At 38.9% G+C, this 17,523-nt stretch overlaps 2 protein-coding genes across 2 annotated transcripts; one reads left to right on the top strand and one right to left on the bottom strand.

Annotated features, from left to right (window-relative positions):
• Positions 1–465: 465 nt before the first annotated feature.
• On the bottom strand, positions 466–8,025 carry SLC2A8 (solute carrier family 2 member 8; the record flags this gene model as incomplete). The annotated part of the gene is made up of 10 exons (XM_079544854.1): positions 466–603; positions 772–917; positions 1,478–1,651; positions 2,152–2,260; positions 2,837–2,980; positions 3,651–3,862; positions 4,036–4,135; positions 5,949–6,155; positions 7,585–7,744; positions 7,967–8,025. 10 exons carry the CDS (start codon positions 8,023–8,025, stop codon positions 466–468), a joined length of 1,449 nt encoding a protein of 482 aa, XP_079400980.1.
• Positions 8,026–9,418: 1,393 nt separating this feature from the next.
• On the top strand, positions 9,419–14,767 carry FBXW2 (F-box and WD repeat domain containing 2; the record flags this gene model as incomplete). Its single annotated transcript, XM_079544526.1, has 7 exons — positions 9,419–9,476; positions 9,938–10,447; positions 11,506–11,700; positions 12,441–12,574; positions 13,195–13,281; positions 13,793–13,962; positions 14,479–14,767. The coding sequence occupies 7 exons, from the start codon at positions 9,419–9,421 to the stop codon at positions 14,765–14,767; spliced, it is 1,443 nt and encodes a 480-aa protein (XP_079400652.1).
• Between the last annotated feature and the right edge of the window lie 2,756 nt (positions 14,768–17,523).

Genomic DNA, 17,523 nt, shown 5'->3' with positions numbered 1-17,523 from the left:
TTCATTGTAACATATGTAGGGAAATGCGAAGGGGGACAATAAATTTTTTCATTATTTTTAAAATTATATCTTAATTTACTTATTAGCAAAAAAGACAGTAGACAATACATTTAACATTTTTTCCTGGCCACTGCTGTCCGTCTGCACCAGGTCAGGAAAAACAAACAAACCCAATGAACAGTAATTTAAAAAAAACTTACATGTCCAAGACCTACACAACTAAGTTACAGTAAAACGAGTATACAGTGATAATCAAGTGTATGCAAATACCTATAGATTTCTGGATGGGGGGGGGGGGGGTAAAAAAAAAAAAAAAAAAAAGTAGATTTTTACAAAATTAGTTAAAACAATTGTAGAGGAAGTTGTGTGACTGTTGTGTGACTGTCTACCATGTGACACAGTTAGTTTTAGCAACAGCACCACAAATAATGATGTAAAGGTTTCACATCAGCAAAAGCCTGAGATTTAAGATTTTCTGAAGTAGGCCTCAATCTGTTCCAGGGTCCGTCCTTTTGTTTCAGGAACATAAAAGGCTGCAAATATCACACTGAGGCAGCAGAAGGCAGAGAAGAGCCAGAATGTCCCATAGGATGTTAAGAAACCCTAAGGCAGTGAGAAAACAACAAAAAAAGTGTAAGTCATTAACTATACAACCACAACCCATATATACTGCTGAAGAAGACTGGCCCAAGGCTTTAATGGGAGCATCTTTGATAGATTTTTTTATATTTAAAAAAAAAAAAAAGTTGAATTTTGATTTATGGTGCTTACTATAAAATCGTGAAATTCCTTGGTCACCAAAAAGGCCATAGCCCAGTTTGTTAACACACAGGCACCACTTGATATGCCCCTTGCTTTAAGGGGGAAGATTTCAGACATTACCAGCCATGGAACTGGACCCCAGCCAAGGGCAAAACCTGTAAATACAAAAAAAACCAAAAGATAAATGCAACTTAGGTATATTTCAAAGGGGAGAGTGTCAGGCAAATAATGCTATGAGAGTATGTTATTTTAGGGGAGCATGCTAAACACTAGCACACTCTAAATCAAATTAAGTACAAGGATTCTTAACAAGCAAAACATCTTAAAAAGTTTCAGAAGTGGTCAACATAGAAACAAAATTAATTTTTAACTTGCTGCTGTCTTGATCTATCACAGAATTCATTTTGGCTCAGATACTACCAGGGACCTTTTTCCCCCATTAATGGCTGCAAGTTATTGAGCCTGAGCAATTACTATTTAGTATCAGCACAAGGAGGTGCAAATTTATTTTGCAGAACACTGGCTTAACTGTTTAGCTTCTACCTTGATCACAGAGGTTGTGAATTAATCAGCATCACTTTGTCTAATACACTAAAAAACTGTGTCAAACACAGCTCCATTTTTCAACAATGTGAAGAAAATGGAAGAAGTCTGTCACATTCACCAGAAAGTTCAAATATCATGTAATATTTATTTAGAAGCCAGTTTTACTTACCAGCAACAAAGAGTCCTAAGCTTACTACTGCAAGCCAGGATAGTCTAGTTTCTGTTCCTGGAGATACTGAGTTGAAAGTGAACAACAGATCAGCATTTGATGAGTTGTTCCCATTTGGAAGGACCATTTTAAAGTAAAACCCAAACAATGCAGTACTGAGAGCCATGATTATCCCTGAAAAGTAAGCAATAACTAAGTTGGCAATGACAGTTGCTTAGGTACTCTTCTTTCTGAGAGCTAAATGCAAGATATGTTGGCTCTAGCTCTAGCAGAAGTGTTTCTGAAAAGATAACGCTATTGGAAATAAACATTAGCCTAAACAAGAATGAAAAAATGTCAATCATTGCACACACAAATTAAACCAGTCTTTACAGCAGTCATTACTATTGAGTGTGCAGTGTGACAACTATCAACAATTTGTCCAAAGTAAAAATAGGCCTGGTAAAGACAAAAAGATAGCTATAAGTAATTTCAAGGAGTTCAGCCAACAGAGTATATATATCATGACAATTTCCTCTTATGAAGCAGCGCTTATTACATCAGTTGTAATCCACTTATAAAACAAAGCACTTGAAATAAATAAATTGTAACACTCAATTCCCCCAGTAGTTCCAACACTTTCTGGTACTCTACATGTTTCTTCTCGGGGAACAAAAGTCAGTAAGTTAATTTACCAGACACATAAAGCAGCACTTTTCTTCCTGTTTTATCTATGATAAGTGCAGCCACAGCAGTGAAACATACTTGTATGGAACCCACAACAACAGAAGCCATTCTGCTGTCCTGAAATAAAATAGGAAACAGGGAGAAGAATTTGCTATTTCAGGCTGATAACAGGATCGCTTATCAGGCATTAGAGATGCATTTGTTTCTTAACTCTGGAACAAGGAAAACTGTACAAAGAAAATTAACTAGGAGAAGAAATACATAAAAATAAAATAAAGACATCCACATTAATTAACATAACATATTGATCTCTTAGTAAGTTGTTTAATAAGTCACAACTTCCCCCTAGCATCTGACTTTTTCTGAAGCACTAAATTTGTAATTGCATTTTTTTTAAAAGTTATGTTATGTGGATGAGATGACTATAATAAAGATTTCTATCCATATCAAAGTTTTAGACAAAACATGCTTCCCCACAAAAAAAAAAAAAACAAAAACCCAGTAACATCCAGTTATGCCAGAGTAACACAGTTAAGAGGGTATCTGTAATTTAAAATAAAAGGTGACCGTTAACACTCAAACTCTGTTACTTATGATGCAGATAAGATAAATATCAAGTCAGTTAGTTACATGTTCTGTACTTATTCAGCACCAAGCTGAAACTATAGACATTTGACAGCACACTCTGATTACCTGGAAGTTTGCATCTTCAAAGATTGTTTCTGCATAAAACATAACTGCATTAATGCCTGTTACTTGCTGGAGAAACATCAGACTCACACCAATAAGAAGTGGCCTGTAGATTGAAGGATTCTTAAATTCAAAGAGGCTTAGTCCCTGTTAAAAAAGATGATGCAACAGTTCCACGAAAAAACGGTATTTTAAATGAAGAGAAAATAAAAATCCTCAGAACATTTCACTATGTTCAAAGAGTAAGTTTTCCACCCCTCTTCAGCAAAATTAAATTTCTTAGTAGTAAAAGTGTTTACGTTTGAAGTACGAGAAATCCAGGAAAATATTTTTAGCATTTCCTCAGTTTCTAGAGACAAAAATCAACAGTACTTTGCAGAGAAAGTTAACATGAAAGAATCAATAGTTTGCAGAAATAAGACTTCAATTACTGGACATGTCTGTCTAAGCTAGTATCTCATTACAAGAGGTTAAAGATTGCTTTTGAAGTGGTGCAATAGCAAGTAAGTTTTTGAGGTGCTGAACAATCCTATAAAACTGCCAGTTACAATAAGAAAACATAGCTATCTATCGTCACAGTAAGATCATGAGCCCAACTGCTACTCATGCATACCAGTGGCATCCAACACTGCTGGCAGTTGCAGTTGGAAAGCAGAAGAAAAAAGATTATTTGAATGTCACTGCTTTTTAAGTTCATTTGTGATTGAACAGGTTCACACTGTAAAAAAGGCTATTAACTAAGCTATGATAAAAATCCTTAAACTACACTGTATACTTTCAGACTTTTTGTCTTTAGTGTAAATCAGATTCTCATCACCTCCTCCTCAACATTAGCTTCAATTTGCCTGCATTCCCATTCATGGTCCACAAATGGTCCTCGCAGAAACTGTAAAGCAGCTATCGCTTCTGTGTGTTTCTTCTGATCCAGCAGAAATCTTGGTGTTTCAGGCATGAACAACATAAACAAAAGCATTACGCATGGTGGAAAAGAACATAATACTGCCAGCCAGTGCCATTTTAGTATCATTCCTGCACAACAAAAAGGAAAAAAAAAAAAAAAAATCAGTTCCAGAAGAATTAACATTTGTACAACAAAATTAACGGTTGTAGAAATGAATTGACATTTGCTTTCAATTCCTTAGTGTAGTTCTTTCATTACGTGTACTAATTCTTTTTTATAGAGACCTAACCCCAATCAATACCTGCAGTGTAGGCTCCAAGTATGCCAGTCACCACCATCAACTGGACAAAAGAGCCAAGCATACCACGAACATTTGTATGAGATATTTCCGATATATATACCTAAAACAGGGAGAAAATGTCTAATAATTACCTCAATCCATCGTAGGATCAAGAAGTAGAGAAATAATTTGTTTCTGAAAACCGGATGTATTTCCTAGAAACCCTCCTCAAAAAAAGACACAGCAAAATGGAAAGGGTAGAACAGTATCATCTCATAAATACATATTAGCATTACAAAAAAAAAAAACAGAAAAAGGGAGACCCTAAGAAGAATGTTTATGCTGTCAGTTAAGGATCTGACAGATAAATAAACTTGTGTTAGTAAGGGCTTCCTTTGCTAGCCATATTCAACAACAAATGCATCACTGCAGAACACTCTGGTGCTTGGGATAGTCTGCAGGAATGCAAACTCCGAGCCACACGTAAAAGTCTTTGCAAATCTTAAGTTGTAACTTTTTAATTCACTGTAAAGACTGGGTTTTATTTCATTCTCCAGAAAATCCAAAATTAATGGTTTTTATCTTAACATGTATGAACAGCAGGCATCACATAGGTCAAATCACCTAATAGGTCAAATAATACCAGAAAAGAAAGACAAGCACAAATTATTTCGGTTATACTGCTGCAAGGATATTTCTGAATACATGAGAAAAGTTAATATTCTGAAGACAACAGTTCAATGGAAGCAGAAGTCACTACAGAGTAGACACCAGGGAGACCAGATAGCAACCTTTCACTATCGAAAGGAGGGCTGTAAGAAAGAATGGGACAGATTCTTCAGCAGGGTCTGCTGTGACAGGACAAGGAGAAATGGTTTCAAACTAAAAGAGGAGAGATTTAAACTAGATATAAGAAAAAAAAAATTTAAGGGCAGTGAAGCACAGACACTGCTCAGAGGTTGCTCATAAGAGTTAGTGGATGCTCTGTCCCTGGAGACATTCAAAGTCAGGTTAGAGCAGGCTCTGAGTACCCTGATCTAGCAGTAGGTGTCCTGGTTCACTGCAGGAGAACTGGGTTAGATGACCTTTAAAGATCCAATTCAAACGATTCTGTTCTATGATTCTACTTGGCATTGCACTAGGATTTATAAGTGATAATAGTTTAATTGCAAACCTTAAGCCTTTACCATTATTTATACAAAACGTAAAGAGATAAATATGATTTGACCATTGCAGAATATAAGCAGAAGTAATCACAGAATCACAGAAAGGTTTGGGTTGGAAGGGATCTTTAAGATCATCTAGTTCCAACCCCCCTGCTATAGGCAGGGACACCTCCCTCTAGACCAGGTTGCTCACAATCCCATCCAGCCTGGCCTTGAATACTTCCTGGGAAGGGGCATCCACAACCTCACTAGGCAACCTGTTCCAGTGTCTCACCACCACACATGAAGAGTTTCTTCCTGATATCTAGTCTAAATCTACCCTCTTCCAACTATTTCCCCTTGTCCTCTTGCTACTGGCTGTTACAGAAAAGTCCCTCCCGCAGCTTTCCTGTAGGCCCCCTTCAGGTACTGGAAGGCCACTGTAAGGTCTCCTTGGAGCCTTCTGTTCTCCAGGCTGAACAGCCCCAGATCTCTCAGCCTGGCTCCTTAGGGGAGGTTCTCCAGCCCTCTGATCATCTTTGTGGCCCTCCTCTATCAATGAATAGACAAAAGAAAAATTGGAACAAGCATATCACTGTAATAATGCATAGTACAGAAGCGCTACTAGAATAAGCAAAGCTTTTTTTTTACTTATATTTTCATCATTATTAAAAGCATGCAAAATATGAGTCTATAACAATCAGTTTATTCTAAATCTGCTTCCTTTGCTAGAATTACTGAGTTACTACACCCAAGCCACCTCGCGACCAGAAATGATGCTCTACTTACTGGAACAACAAGCGAAGTAATTCCACTGGCTAAGCCAGTTAGTATTCGTCCAAAATAAAGCATCCATATGTTCTGAGCGGAAATAATGACAATATATCCACAGACGTATGGTATTGAACACAGCATCAGACTCAGCTTTCTTCCAATTTTATCCACAAGGTAGCCTCCCAGTATTCCTCCAGCAGCAGCTCCTAATGTCACTAGAGACTTCAAAAAACAAGTTAAAAAATACATATCATAGAATCATAGAATGCTTAGATTTGGAAGGGACCTCTGAAGGCCATCCAGTCCAACTCCCCTACAATGAACAGAGACACCCAGCTAGATCAGGTTGCCCAGGGCTTTATCCAGCCTCGCCTTGAAATCTCTAGGGATAGGGCATCAACCACAACACTAGGCAACCTGTTCCGCTGCTCCACCACCCTCACTGCAAAATATCTTTTCCTTATATCTAACCTAAATTTCCCCTTGTTCTGTCACCACAGACCCTGTTAAAGAATCTGTCCCCTTCCCTCCTGTAGCTCCCTTTTGTATACTGACAGGCCACCATCAGGTCACCTCGCAGCCTTCTCTTCTCCAGGCTGAAGAGCATCAGCTCTCTCAGCCTGTTCTCACAGATAAAGGTGTTCCATTCCATGGATCAGTTTTGTGGCCCTTCTCTGCAGACGGTCCAACAGATCTACATCTCTCCTGTACTGAGGACTCCACATCTGGACACAGGAATCTGGATGCAGCATTCCATCTGGAATGGACGATGCCCCATCCCTGGAGACTAGCTGTGATGTCCCTGTTCACTTTAGAAGAGTTGGAATAGATGGCTTTCAGAGGTCCCTTCCAAATCCAAGGATTCCATGATTCTATGATTCCGTGGATATATATACATACACATCTATCTATATAGATATATAAATAACACACTAAAAATTCTTTTAAATAAATAGCTTCCAAAAAATATATGCATGCAGTTCTTTTGAAAAAACAAAATAAATATTAACTTCTTATCAAATCACAATCAAGAAGTACAGTCCACCACAATTGGACAGCTAGCAATTCTCAGGTCACATACAAAGCCCTTTCAGTGGAGAAAGAAATGCAACAGTATGTTTTTTTAATCTGTTCATTCACAAACTGGCTTTCCAATCTGTTTTAAAGCCCTGAAGACTGAAAGATTATCATGAATAAACTGAAGTCCAGCCTGTACCCCAAAAGTTGATATTCCCTATGTCAATGGATTGCACCCAATTTATTCACAAGTTGATTTTCTGTGGTCCCTTGACAGGTTCAATTAAGGAGATTAAAAGTTGACATAAAACATTATAGTATCAAAAAAGTTACAAAAATAACGGCATTTATTTATATGTGCGAAGTTAGCAGAGTATAACAGTAGTATTACTTAGGAAAAAACGGAATCAATTACTGAGGTCACAACAAAAAATCATTATCAAAATCCTCATTTATATTCATTCTTAAGAGGAGTTAGACTGCCTTAAGATGCAGCACTGAGGAACATGCATGAGGGTGACGGACTTGATGATCTCTGCAGTCTTTTCCAAACTTAATGATTTTATGTAAACAGCATCTTCTTCACACCACGACGGAAAATCACAAGAGAGTAATGTATCATACAGAAACTTACCCCAAACCATGATGCCTGATTGCTGTCCAACCGTAATTTCGGATTGCCAATTTTCCTCAGCTCTGGAATAGCAGGTGAGCTATAGCCTAGCACGAAGCCAAAGCTAAGCGGTCCCAGGACAGCAGCGAACGTGGCCAGGTACAGCTTCTTGTTTTGCACTCTGAGGCGGAAGATACCGACAAAGATCGTGCCGCCGCCCCCTCGCGGCTCCGGCCCCTCATGGGGCCGTTAACGCGCGGATGGACCCGACGAAGGCTCTGACCCAGACGTCACATTTTCCGCGTTCCCCTCCCGCGCCATCGAAATCCGCAGCAGCCGAGCTCCAGCGCAGCGGGGCGGCCCCTAAGCCCGCCAGAGGAAGAGACGCAGCACCAATCCTCACCTCAGGTAAGCGTCCGTAGTAGGATGAGCCAGCAGGTACTGAGACTCCTCTGCCGCCATGTCCCAGCCGCGGGAGGGCGCCTCGGCGCCAATAATCTCAGCAGCTTCTGCACGGCCGGCGGCAGCCACCCCAAAGGGCAGGCTCCAACCCGCGCACGGCGCCGAACGCAGAGAACTAACGCAGCGCTTTACGGCTCCAGTTCAGACGGAAACGGCTAAAGTGAGACAGCGGGGCGTAGTGACGTTTAGAGGATGCGCCGGAAGCTGCCTGAGTACGGAGCGCCGTGGGCTTTGGTGGAGTGCCTCACCTCGGGGTGACGGCTGGTTCACTCGGTGCAGGGGCCCCGCCCCTCCTCCGGGACTGGAGGTGACCGAGGCTTCCATCGCTGTCCGAGGGCGGCAGCCTTCCATGGGTGTCCACAGGCCGCGGCGCGGACCGCGGAAGTAGCGGGAGACTGTCCCGCTGTGGGAGCGATGGCCGCGGGGAAGCCTCAGCCCCTGCCGGGCCACGGAGGACCGTTCGAGGTGTGGCGGCTGCCTGCTGAGGGACGCTGCGCGCCCTGCCGCTACCTGAGGTGAGCGCCGCGGCCCACTGGAGCAGTGTGGGCGGTGCCGATGGTTCTACTGTGCGTGGGCGGAAGGCGCTGAAAGTGTCCGGGCTGCGCCGTGCTCTGTGTGAGCGGAGCAGGGCGGGAGTGGCCGTGAGTGGAGCGGTTGCGGATAACGCATAACGCGTAGAGCAGTGTGCACATGGCACTGGCTGCAGTTAGAGATTGCTGGTTCTTAAGAAAACACGTGCCTATTAGAGTGGCAAACACAGTTTGCCGAATGTGCTGAAGAAAGCCCTTAAGTTTTGTCAGTAGTAAAAGTTACTTATGAACTTCTAACTCGATAGGAGCAGCTGTTTCTGTGTAATTAAGAAGGCCTTAAGATTATTATCTTTAAGATATAATCCTTACAAAATTATCAAGAAGTAATATGTCTTTACGTTTGTGACCTTTCATAGTGAAGACTCTACTTTTCTATACTTTTCTGTGTCACATTTAGAGATGTACTTCAAGGTTTTATTCTACAAAGGTAAAAGCATATGTATTGTGAGCTGCCATTTACATTCCTCAATTCATTTGATTTGGGAGCTTCTATGAATTAAATTCAATTAGATATCTAATGCATTGAATGAGATCTCCCACAGAAAATAAATCTAGCTTTTTAGTTGTTTGCCCCATGCTCATCTTTTTAATCATTTGCTCAAATCTATTGTAGGAACTTGAAATGCCACAGCATACAAAAATAAATACAGGTCACATAGATTGAGAATTAGCATTTCGAGCTGTCAGTTTCACAGGCCTGTTTATTGGAAATAAACTGAGAAAACAAGGTGGGTGAGGAGGAGGGGAAGTTTGTTTTATAAGGAAAAAAAAAAAAGACATCAAGGAGGTACAAAAGAGGTTACATGTCCTTCAACACGATTCTCCAGACATCTCTTTGTATCTTCTTTAAGTGCAAACCAGGTAATTTTTTATGAAGTAGTTATGACAAGAGTCTGAGTTAATTCAGTCAGTAATTAGCCTCTTATTATTCTGTTTTGATGCTTTGTTTTCTTCCTTTTTTCAACTAAATGATAAGTAAACTGTAAAACTGCATTTATTCACTAAAGTAGATTTAAAACTTGATCAACTCTTACTAGATTCAGAATGTGAAAATGTTAACTCATTACATGAAATATGTAAACATTCATAGTGAATGCTAGCATGCATTGTCTTGTACAACTCACTTCTAAGTCTTAAGTAAGACAGTAGGTCGAAGTATGTGCAAATGCTTCATACTAACCTAATGAATATTTTGTGCTGTGATTGGTTACTTCAGTCTGTGCTTTAACATGCCATTTGAAGTACTGATGTACCAGTAATAATGATGTGATGCTTACCTTGTTTTCTGAACAGAACTAATACAGTGTTTTGATGTACCACAGGTAAATTTTTCCATAACCTTATGGAGAAAAAGGACTTTGAAGCATGGCTTGATAACATTTCTATTACATTTCTTTCTCTGACGGACTTGCAGAAAAATGAAACTCTGGATCACCTGATTAGCTTGAGTGGAGCAGTCCAGCTCAGGCACCTCTCCAATAATCTAGAGATTCTTCTCAAGAGGGACTTCCTCAAACTTCTTCCATTGGAACTTAGTTTTTATCTGTTAAAATGGCTTGATCCTCACACCTTACTCACATGTTGCCTCGTCTCTAAGCAGTGGAATAAGGTTATAAGTGCCTGTACAGAGGTGTGGCAAACCGCATGTAAGAATTTGGGTTGGCAAATAGATGACTCTGTTCAGGATCCTCTGCATTGGAAGAAGGTTTACCTAAAGGCTATTTTAAGGATGAAGCAACTGAAGGACCACGAAGCCTTTGAGACATCCTCTTTAATTGGACACAGTGCCAGAGTGTATGCACTTTACTATAAAGATGGTCTTCTGTGCACAGGTAGGAAATTCAGAAAACTTGGAGTCTTACTCTTCTTTGTTATCTGTACCGCCCAGCTCCCCCACTTGATTAATGATAAGTTGATTTTTCTTGAGGAGACAGATTATTTTCATAGGGCAAACTCAGTTTAGGGCAATTCACTTTTTTTTTTTTTTTTTCTCCAATTTCTGAAATATATGGTGTGCTATCAAGCTCGCTAAACATTTAATAGGAAAAACAAAACAAATAAAAAAAAACCAAAACCAGGAGACCAATTTATTTATTTGTTAAAAAAAGAAATGGTTACAGTACTGTTTTTTTTTTTCAGATTTTCAATTTCAGATTAGCAGTCTCACTGGAGAAGTACATTTGTGTTAGGTATCCTCTTAGGGGTTATCTGCGATCTCATTCAGGTTAAATGGAGTTTGCTCTCACAGTGTGGTCACTGTAGTCTCAAGGTGTGTCAGGAAAAGTCTGGCTTCCTGGCAATAAGATTATTTCTCTTTTACATCCTTAAGCACTTTCAGTTCTTAACATGACTAGTTTCTTGTATGAATACCTTTAACTAGACTTAACCTTGCTACTAATCCGATATGCATATTGCAGTGATGATTTCTCGTGAAGACTGCAGATTTCAAGATTTCAGTGTGAACTCAGAAATACACATCCCTCCACATCTTCAGGTACACTAGGGTGGTTACTAGAAACCTGTGACTAGACTGTAGACAGTCTTTTCACTTTACTAGTAACCAGGGAAGGAAAATACAAAGGAATAGGTCAGACCTTACTGGGAAGCTGCATACTTCTGTGCTGAAACCAAAAGGGAAAAAGGAGGTGGAAGTATCTAGGATTTTTGTCCAGTCTCCAAAACCAGCAAACTTGAGTACTGTTACAAGTTTTGGTGGAGAAAGCAAATGCAGGTGAAAGCATTAGGTGGAGCACTGGCATAGGTTGCTCAGAGAGGTTGTGAGTTTATCTCTTCAGAGATTTGGTGAAAATTCCATAACTAAGACATACATGGAAGACTAGTAATTTTATTTAGTATTTGTTTCCAATTATCCTATTGTTTTATATTCCAGGATCAGATGACTTGTCTGCAAAACTGTGGGATGTAAGCACAGGTCAATGCATCTATGGTATCCAGACACACACTTGTGCCACAGTGAAGTTTGATGAACAAAAACTTGTAACGGGCTCTTTTGATAACACAGTAGCCTGCTGGGAATGGAGCTCTGGGGCAAAAACACAGCATTTCAGAGGACACACTGGTGCAGGTATGTTGAACATCTCAGATTTTATTTTCGTCAGTCAAGTAACATATGTCATCACAGAACAGATTATAATTTAAGTTAGCTTTGTCCACAGTTTTTTAAGGCTCTGTCTCAAATCACACTGTGGGAGGGAAGTGGCCAGAATAGATCTAGATCTGTCTGCCCCTGAATAACACCAAAGCATAGTCATATATTGTTTTATAGGTGTAGAAACAGTACTAGCTGTCATGGTGATTTAGTGCTTTAGAGTCTAGAGTAAAAGATGCAAGCCTTGTTTATCACCTGTTAGCAGGGAGCACATGACAGTGGGAGTTCTTTAAATTCCCACACTGGAGATAGTCTTATAGGAAAGAGCACAATCAAGCCTGGGGATCTGTGTTTGCATTTCTGTCTTAATTCTGTCCTCTACCAGAGAATATCCTCCACTCAACTGTAGGTCTGTTCTCCACGAGAAATGAGATGTATCAATTTAATAATTCTGTTGGAGTTGATTTCTTAGAACTATTAGGATAGGAACCTCAACATAATCCAGCCTTAATGGAACCAATGATCTTCATGCTTTTAATTTGAACAAACAGCTGGAAATTTTGCAGTGTAAACTCAGGAATAGAGTAATAATTTACGTGTACAGTTCAAGAGCAACAGTTAAAGCTGTAGTAGTGAATTTTGACCTAGTTACAGTATCACAGGAAAAAGCATACATGGAGACTGTTGCTGCTTTTGAGAACCCTCTTTGCTTGTAGTTTTTAGTGTGGACTACAACGATGAACTTGATGTTCTTGTCAGTGGCTCTGCAGACTTCACTGTGAAAGTGTGGGCCTTATCAACAGGAATGTGCCTGAATACCCTTACTGGACATACAGAATGGGTCACTAAGGTGGGAATATTATTTTTGTATTAATCTTGGTGAATATTTGCATGAAGTTTGCAAGTTGTTCTAACTTTCTGTTTCTAATACCTGTCTTCCCCCTAGGTATAGAATATGAAGAAGATCAGGACATGTAGATATTGCAAAATAATGTTTAAACAGAAAGAAAAGATGTAACTAAACTTTTCAGGGGATTGAAGAGATTTCTGTTCTGAAGTAGCTGGAATAATGTTAGGAATCAGCATTTGAAAGATCAAATGAATGCAGTGGTTCAGAAAGAAAGCTACTTTTAAAATTATACAGAAAACTAATGAATGTGATAACCAAAATCTAAGCATAAAGTGTTCTGAGGTTTAGAAAAGGTATTTCACTTACAAGCATTTCAGAAATTGGAATGTGCATTGAGAGCAGAATTGTGGAGAAGTACATGTGTTAGCATATATATACAAAAAGTTCTTACTATTAGGAGCAAGCAAGTGTAAATGGTAGTTTCCCTTTACGTGCTATAAGCATCTGTATGTCTTTTGACCATGTGTGTGGTGTATTGTTTTGTAACAAAATGGACAATGCAAATGAATGCTTGGTTAGTTAACAGCATCAAAATAAGTCATTAAATCCTTCAATTACAGGTAGTTTTGCAGAAGTGCAAAGTCAAATCTCTTATGCATAGTCCTGGGGATTATATTCTTTTAAGTGCAGATAAGTATGAAATCAAGGTATGTACCATATATTGTACGTGTATCATTGCAATATCCAAGGAAGCAGAATACTTGAGTGCTTCTGTGATTCAAACATAATACGGGTTTTTTTTCTCTCATAGTCCTCGCTTTTGAAGACATGTACAAGACAAAAAACTCTTCGGAAGCTAACTATTCACTGATTTCCTTCATGCTTACAAACAAATAGTAGATCAATACATATAATAAAAGTCAAAATATAAGTGTTTTTTACTGTATGCCTAGTACGCTAACTTGTCAGTGAGACACTTACTGCAAATACTGCTATTGCTGCAAACTATTGGGTTGGAGGATGCTGTATGTAAATAGTTCATGGCTATGTGTTACAAGTCAGTTATAGAGCTGATGTTCCCATTAAAGAAGATAAATATTTTTGAAAAACAGGCACACATTTACCTCCTGCTTTACATGAGACTGTAAGCCTTGTTTAATTTGTGTAAAAGTTTATAATTTGAATGTTTTATGGTCTTAAACTGTTTTCTAACTCTAGATTTGGCCTATTGGAAGGGAAATAAACTGCAAGTGTTTAAAAACACTGTCTGTTTCTGAAGATCGCAGCATCTCTCTACAGCCCAGATTGCACTTTGATGGTAAATACATAGTGTGCAGTTCAGCACTAGGATTATACCAGTGGGATTTTGCCAGCTATGATATTGTCAGGTAAGTGTTTCAGCTTAAGATGTGCAGAATTTATTCTCAAGGCATGCTTTTAAAAAAAATAAGAACTGTAGCATGTTAGCTTTAATGCTTTAAATGTCATTCAAAAGGATCTCGATTAAAAAATCTTTAAACATCATTCTTCACAAATATTGCCAGGTTTCACTCTAATTTATCTCTAATTGTACCAACCATTTGATTGCTGTTTTGATTTCTGGTCACAAGCCAAACCTCTTTCATATTTTCAGTATGTGAGTTTTAGATTTTTTTAAATAGACTTAAATCAGGCTGCATTGCTATAGTTTTGAACACAAAGCTGTAGTGACAAGAAGCTAATGTTGCTATGGGAATCGATCTGCAGTGAAGCAGAAGATCTTTTCTGGGAGTCATTTGATGGGAAACGATATTTAAAAGACCATTTCCTTATAGCACTGCTGAACTGAGATCTGTCATTCTCAGTAACTGGGTGGAATGTTAGTGAAATCTATCAGTTTCTAACAATACTGCCTTATCTTCTAGGGTTATCAAGACTCCTGACTTCTCAAATGTGTCCTTGCTGGGCTTTGGAGAGATATTTGCTCTACTGTTTGATAATAGATACCTGTATATAATAGACTTGAGGACAGAAGAACTGATAAGCCGCTGGCCTCTACCAGAGTATAGAAAATCAAAGAGAGGCTCAAGTTTTTTGGCTGGTGAAATGTCTTGGTTAAATGGACTAAATGGTCAAAATGATACAGGCTTGGTTTTTGCCACCAGTATGCCAGACCACAGTATCCATTTGGTGTTATGGAAAGAACATGGATGAAAAGATTACATATGCAGAATCTTCAGGATTATATGGACTATCAGCAATGTGTCTATCAAATGAAACTTTGCATGAACCAAAGTTGCACATCTAATGGTATCATCATGCAATGCACAATCATTTGATTTTATTTGGGCATTTGGGAAAGGATTGTTTTTGACATAATACAACAGAGCATGCTAACAGTATTCACCATTAAATTTGTCTTTATTCATGTTTAAGTGTACCTGTTTGGGCTCTGAAGCATAGCTTGTGAAGTTAAAACTATTCAGATCCACCATTAAGTCTAAAATGAAGTAGTGCTTGACCACATTTCTGCCTTTTTCTTTTTTCTTTTTTTTTTTGTTGTTGTTGTTGTTGAAACAGAAGGTGGAGCTACTGTTTTAGAATAGGCTTTTGTGCTTTTGTACGTACAATACCAAATACCGGTTACAGTGCATGACTCCTTGCTCAACTTGAATGAGAACATAGTTGATCTTTTCTCTCCCCAGTGCTGATCTCCTAAAAAAGTTTTTTTCTTTATGATAGCTTTAAATACTTAACCTTTGAAACTGAGCAATCAACAGAGTTCTTTAACTAGAATTGGATGCTAACAAAAATGATTTGTTTAAGCTCAGGAATGTGCCAATACAGGCTCTCCTCAGTCAGTGAGCCAACTTTTCATCTATCTTACAGAGCTTGCCAAAGCAATTAACCTTAGAGGTCCTCTGACGGTATTCCGTCATATTTTCTGATGGTTACCCCACTCAGAATGGTTTGATCGATATTTTTATAGTCCACATTTCTGATTATGTGACTTCATTCACAGCTAGATAGAAATGAAATGAATTGGGTGATGTTCAATCCCTACAGCAAAAATAATTACGTTAAATGATGCCTGCCAGCCATACACTTCTTCAAAAAAGTTAAAATTACTTTAAGTGCATTATTATATTAATTGCTACAGCTACATTTGAAAAATGGGCAAATGTGAATGGCACATCTTTAAAAATAAAGAATAAGAAATAAAATCGAAAATTTGAAGAAAAGACAAGAATAGGAAAACATCTTTTATTTTGATCAGCTGTAGGAGATAAGACATATAGATGAATTAACTATTGAGTAGCAATACTCCACATACTTCTGTGGTTTTTGACATGTACTTAAAAGATGTATCTATAAAATTTCAACTTCTATGCTTTAGAAATATTTAGGAGCTTTGTTTTACTTTTTCTTTACAATAAAATCTCCCCTTCGTACACACCTTGAAAATTAGATTTTTCAGAAGGATTGGCTGTTGTCCTTGAAAAGATAAATGCTAGTGCTGCAGAATTTTATTTGTGATTTTTGTCATGGTTTTTGTGGCTCCCAACACTTGTGGAAACCTAGTTCCTCATGTAGTAATGAACAGAGGTCATGTTTTCCAAATGTAGGTAGTATGAATAACATACTACTGATAGAAGTTCTTATATCATTATATATCACCTTATATACATTATATATATATCACCTTATATTCTTACACATATCAGTGTAAGAAGTTATGGTATGCAAGAATCAATACTGGAGTAGTGTGGTAGGAATTATATGAGGTCACAGTGGAGCTGTTCTCTTGAAAACAAGGCCAAAGTGTTAAGTACCCAGTTTTCCACCTTTATTCACACCAACTTACTTTGAAAATATGTTTTAGTAAAGGAATTTTATCAAGTAGAAGCCACCAGTTGGGGCATGCATGGTAATCTCTTTTGCTATCTGACTCAGAAGTGAAGAAAAGCTATGTGAAACAGAAAACTTGAAGTTCTTAAGGTGAGTGTAATTATACTGTGTGTAGTAGGTGCAGTAACTCATCTTAAAAGAGTCACATGAAGACAGACCACCTATAAAACATGGAATTTGTCACCTCCTTCTCAGGAGCAGTTGAGACAGGAACATGCAAAAAAAAAAAAAATGTTATGCTCAAATTGATGAAATTAGAATCATAGAATCACATGGTTGGAAACAACCTACAAGATCATCTTGGAGCACTGGAGCACTGGAACAGGCTACCCAGGGAGGTGGTGGAGTCTCCTTCTCTGGAGATGTTCAAGACCTGCCTGGATGCCGACCTGTGCGACCTGCTGTAGGGAACTGCTTTGGCGGGGGTTGGACTGGATGATCTCTGGAGGTCCCTTCCAACCCCTACAATTCTGTGATTCTGTGATTCTGTGATCTAGTCCAACCATCTCCTCATCACCTTTGCCACCACTAGCACTGAACCATATCACGCAGCGCGTCATCCAGAGGCCTCTTGAACACTGCCAGGGACAGCGACTCCACCACCTCTCTGGGCAGGCCATTCCAGTGCCTGACCACTCTCTGAGAGAAAAAGTTCTTCCTTATGTCTAACCCTAAGCCCCCTCTGATACAGCTTGCGGCCATTATCCCGTGTCCTGCTAATAGTCAATTAGGATTGACTATTTGGACTGAGATTAATGGAAATTGGGCAGGACTTCCAATAATGGTCATTATTGATAAGAAATCTATCTGGAAACAAGTAGTGTTGTTCAGAGACCAGAACTGGTTAACTGTTTTGTTTGTAACCTTGATGATATAAAATGCACTCTCAGCTTGTTTACAACAATACTAAATTGGAGGTGCAGGAAGAACCCATAGGAAGGGAAAGAGTCATTACGCAAAGGAAGAGGGGATGCTGTTCTGAGGGACTTCAGAATACTGGAAAAATTAACTGGCAGTACTCTTACAAGTTTAAGCTGGAGCAAATGCACCATCCAGCACCT

Source organism: Tetrao urogallus, assembly GCF_951394365.1.
Source record: "Tetrao urogallus genome assembly, chromosome: 19".
In the NCBI taxonomy this organism is placed as follows: Eukaryota; Metazoa; Chordata; class Aves; order Galliformes; family Phasianidae; genus Tetrao; species Tetrao urogallus.
The sequence above is the reverse complement of the archived record's forward strand: the minus strand, read 5'-3'. Positions and strand labels throughout refer to the sequence as shown.